General features: G+C 54.9%; 1 protein-coding gene across 1 annotated transcript in view; it reads left to right on the top strand.

Annotated features, from left to right (window-relative positions):
• Positions 1 to 2882: 2882 nt before the first annotated feature.
• GRK6 (G protein-coupled receptor kinase 6) overlaps positions 2883 to 4689 on the top strand; it is an 11793-nt gene continuing 9986 nt past the window's right edge. Inside the window, exon 1 of the mRNA XM_010297529.1 lies at positions 2883 to 2980. Within this exon, the coding sequence (XP_010295831.1) occupies positions 2929 to 2980 (52 nt within the window). The 5' untranslated portion in view covers positions 2883 to 2928. The remainder of the gene's footprint in view (positions 2981 to 4689) is intronic.

Here is a 4689-nt window from a genome sequence, read left to right as displayed (position 1 = left end):
CAGCTTTAGGAGAAAAACGTGATTTCAGGCTGGTAAACTGTTGCTTCCCACACAAGGGCCAATCCTGAAATTGGCGGCGGTGAGGCCCACCCCTCCAGCACCTTCACATCAAGCCTGGCCCCTGGTCTGCTCACTGCCAGGAGCTTTGCTGCAGGATCACAAACATCCTGCTGCTTCAGGGGTCACGGCTGAACTCCAAGGACTCGGTGTGGGATGCAGCCTGCCAGCAGCAGGGCTGTACTGAAGGTACACGGCAGCTGTGCAGGGAAGCCTCAGGATGGAGGATGGCTTCAGGAGGGAGCTGGGAAGTCTGTCACACAGGAGCCGGGCCCTTTGCAGAGATCTGATTCATCCAGGCATCAGGGAGTTCATTAGATCATGTAAAGTGGTGGGATGGTGCAGTCCCTGCTGGCCCGCGGTGTGCAGCTGGCCAGACCAAGTCATTTCGGAGCCTGAGGGGCCCACTGAAATCCAGTTAGAGGGCTTTAGAGATTAGATTTGTGGGAGCAAAGAGCAACAAAATTAAATTTACACAGGCAGAAACATTTTTGAGCTGCTTGAAAATCAGGCTTGGTGTAGGTACTTCAGGCACGGTGACGGTGGTGGACCATGACATTATGGTTCATAATGGCAAGGTTTGGTTCAAAACCAAATCCAGACAAAACCAAACAGCACCATTTGGGACTTGAAGACACGAGGTCCTGCTTCACACCCAGTGAGTGACCAGGAGACTGGCTCCTCTTGTGCCTTCAGCAGAGCAGAGCTTGGTAGCTGATGCAGAGCGAGGCATTGGACAGCTGCTGTGGTGCTTTCCAGTGCTCCTCTGCTGCCTCTGAAGGTGGTGGGCAGTTTAGCTGCAGGCGGATACAATCCACTGGCATGCTTGTGCTGGACGGTTCCTGGCTTCTGAGAGCCGCGGGTGGCTGTGCTGCCTGACCACGGCTCTCCCTCCCGCGGCTGGGTGGCCATGGTGGCTGCTGGGGCAAGTTCTGGCAGCCTGTGTGTCAGGACAGAGCCACTTTGCTGGCCAGGTCCAACAGCACTGGGTGCTTTGCTCCAGCCAAGCCCTTTTGGGAACCTCTTGGTCTGGTGTGGGAGTGCAGGGCTGAAATCACCCTGGACATGCTGGGGAGGCTGCTGACACCCATCTTCAGCTGCTGCTGTAAGATGACCATGCTCTACATTTCCTTCAAATACTTCTAGGAAGGGTTTGGCCCAGGGAAAGTGAAGGATCCTTCCTCCGTTGTCCCCTTTGCATGCTGCCCTCTGGCAGAGGGACAACAGACCAGCTTTGAGCTATCACCAAGCCCTGAAGCTCCCCTGTGGTGAGCTCTGGATGGAGGTGGCCCACCCCTTGCCCCATCCCCAGAATGGGGGTGCTGGGAGGGTGGTGTGCAGGAGACAAGATCCCTGCTGGGCTGTTTGCAGCAGTGCCAGGAGGGTGGGGGAGAACCGTGTGTGAAGGGTGCTGGAGCCTCCTTTCAAAGTAAACAACTCAAGGAAATGCAAGCTGCTGGTCGTTGTCCTCTGGGTGCTGTGGGTCACAGCTCTGCCTTCCCTTGAGAACTCTTGAGGTGAGGATGTCTTGTCCTCCTGTGCCCTTGCTTAGTTGTCCCCATACGTTTTATTGCTGCAAGACGTGGCTGACAAGAAGGTGTCTGTGCTGCTGGTTTCTTCCACCGCTGCTTACCCTTGAGTCACTTCCTTCCTGAGTTTGTACAATCATACAGCCCAGCTGCTGGTGCAGGGCAGATGTAGCGCAGTGACCCGCAGCATGCCAGGCTTTGGACCTGGGGCTGGCCCTGCAGAAGGCTGGCTGTGGTGGCCCCATCCCACCTGCCTGTCCAGCCAAGGCCTCCTGTGGCATGGGGAGCTGGATGCCCGGAGACTGCGTCTAGGATTTGGGGCTGAATTGCATCCACAGTGGAGGAGAGTGTTATGAAAGTGTTTCTCAAGAGCTGATAAATGATGCTCAGCCCACCCTGATTTCAGAAAGCTGTGCCTTTGGCCCAACTCGGCAGGATGGTTTAATGTATTTCCAAAGGGAGGTGGGAGATTGTGTGTGTGTTGGCACTGGGCAATCCCTGGAGGTTGGCTGATCCCAGCAATCGGTATTTCAATACTTAGCTATGATGTAAATTTTTTGGTCTATCTAGAAGCTTTCCCACCCTGTCCTACAGCACTGGGCATTTACTCCAGCAACTGAAGTTGGAATAATATCTGGTTCTTGGATCTCACTTTTCTGAGGCTGGCTTATCTCTGGAGAAAGGTGGGAGTGTCCCCACTTCACAGGTGGGAAACTGAAGTGATGAGCCCCGGGCGATGCAGTGAGTTGTCTGTGGAGCTGGGATTAGAGTAGGAATTCCTGTCTCCCAGCTTCATGTCCTCTCTCTGACAGCCCCTCCCTGGAGCAAGCAATCAGTCTGGAATGAGTAGGTGGCATGAACAGCAGGAAGAGCTTCACACCGAGCAAGGCTTGACCTCGAGAGGCAATTAGTTATGCAGAGGTCCTGAGGACAGGCCTGAGAGCCAAGAACTCTTGTGCAGGCATAGAGTAACCTGTGGCTTTAGGCACTCCTGCCCCTGCTGTGATTCTCCCATCATAAATAGGAGTCACTGAGATGTCCGGGTGAAAGGTCTTTGTGTTCTTGGTTGAGACTTTGTTCAGCAGCCAGAGTGGTTGGTCCTGTGGCAGTCAGAGGCTCTAACACTTTTGTTTCACCAGCTGGGAGACAGCAGTACCACTTTGGTCTTGTTTTCCTTGCCTGAGCTTGCCTGTGTAACTGGACAGAGAGTGTCTCCTTTCTTGGCTCCTGGCAAGGCGCGGCTGCAATTGAACGTCCTTGCTTCATAACTCATGGTACCGATTTTATGTGCCCTGCAGGTGGTGGTGGAAACCGTAAAGGCAAGAGCAAGAAATGGCGCCAGATGCTGCAGTTCCCCCACATCAGCCTCTGCGAGGATCTTCGACAAACCCTCGGTGAGACACAGCGGCTGGCGGGAGCTGAGCAGCGCCCAGGCGCCGGTCCAGAGCGCTGTCGGTGGGTGAGCGTGTGTGTGGTGCACCCAAAACTGAGTCCTGTGAGGGTCAGGGACATATAACTGGGCATGTGTCAGCCAAATCCCAGCCAGCATTACTTGGAGCTCAGGGTGCAGGGAAGAAACGATGGGTAGGTAAGTTACAGCTGCATGGCACTCGCTGGATAGTGCCTGTTGATGTACCCACACACCTCTAGACTGTGATGAGCTTCACTAGCAATACACCACCTTCTCTGTGCAAACAGACCTGCTGGGCATTGCAGAGTTTTGGAGCATCACTCGGGTGCCTGCTAGCATCCTCTGGACTCCCTGGCTGGGATTCAGTCCTGATTTGCAGACCTTGGCTTCTAACACTAGTGCAGCAACTTTTCTCAGGCAAAACTGGGTTCTTGCTGTGCAGTATGGATGACAATTGTAGAGTTGGGCAGGGCTTGGCCTGTCATTTTAATACTGCACTTTGTACTCTTCATGGTTTTAATGTTGTTTGTGCAGTAGGCTTGGTCCTGCGATCATGGGAAATTGTTCTGGGACATGGAGGGTGAGAATGCTCTGCTTCCTGGGAAGGGGAGAGCTTGTTTAAGTTGTCACTGCGCATTCAGCTGCCAGCTGGAGACTGGCACAGCACTGGCCTTGTTTCAGAGCAGATGTCACTGGGCTGAGTGGGTTTGGGAGGCTTCTGCAGCTCCAGTCCCCAGTTTTGCCCTGCCCAGGTTTTCCAGGTCCTGGCAGCCCCAAGGAGAAGAGTGGCTCCCTTTGAGGGCACATGGGACTGTAGCACTTGGAATAACTCGACCTCTGTCATCCACACTGCAACCTCCAAGCTCATGGCAGCCCAGTGCACACTGTGCACCACCTCTCGGGGCTGGCCTCGCAGCTGAGTGTAGTCAGATGGAGACTCTTGCCTTGGTTTTGCTGCAGACTGCCTCCCTGGAGCAAGTTCCGAGCATTGAACTGGGCTCTCCTTGCAGTTTCCCTCTTGGCCATCCAAACCCCATCTGCTTCTTTGACTTGTGTTCCCTCAGCAGAGCTTTGCCTCAGCTGATGTCTACCCTCTGCCTGCAGCTGCCCTTGCTGTACATGTCATGACATACTTTCCAGCACTGAACTTCATCTTTGTTGTGCTGCCTGTTTGCCGGTGGTGAGTGCTGGTGGTCTGTCTGTCTCTGCTGTCCCACTGTCTGGGACAGTGACCTTGTGAAGCTTTGGGAGGCAAGTCCCTCCCAGCTGCCGGCTGTCACTGCCCATGTCCCCACTTCCCTCTGGGGAGGCAGACAAGAAATGCTTCTGGCCCAGGTGGCAGCCACCTCGCTTGGTTTCTCCATGGGAGAGATGACCCCGTTCCTTGTGCTTGGGAGCAGCTTTGTTTTCCCCTAACAGCCTGCTAGAAAGGCATTTCTTTCCTATTCCAGGGGCTTGGCAGGACAGTGGGCATGGTGGGCTGGTTGCTTACTGCAGAATTAAGCTTTGTGTGCCCTGACCACAGGGAGCAACCTTGTGTGAGCCTGGGCAGCAGCGAGGGCAGCCAAAAGCTTCTGTAGCAAACTCTTGTCCTCCCCAGCTGAAGGGAACTCCTTCCCCTGCAGACACAAGGAAACCAGCCGGTGCGGCAGGGCTGGCGAGGCGGCCTGCCCCCCCCCCCCAGGCCCCGCC

This window comes from Phaethon lepturus, unplaced genomic scaffold (assembly GCF_000687285.1).
Source record: "Phaethon lepturus isolate BGI_N335 unplaced genomic scaffold, ASM68728v1 scaffold42980, whole genome shotgun sequence".
Classification (NCBI taxonomy): domain Eukaryota; kingdom Metazoa; phylum Chordata; class Aves; order Phaethontiformes; family Phaethontidae; genus Phaethon; species Phaethon lepturus.
The sequence above is the reverse complement of the archived record's forward strand: the minus strand, read 5'-3'. Positions and strand labels throughout refer to the sequence as shown.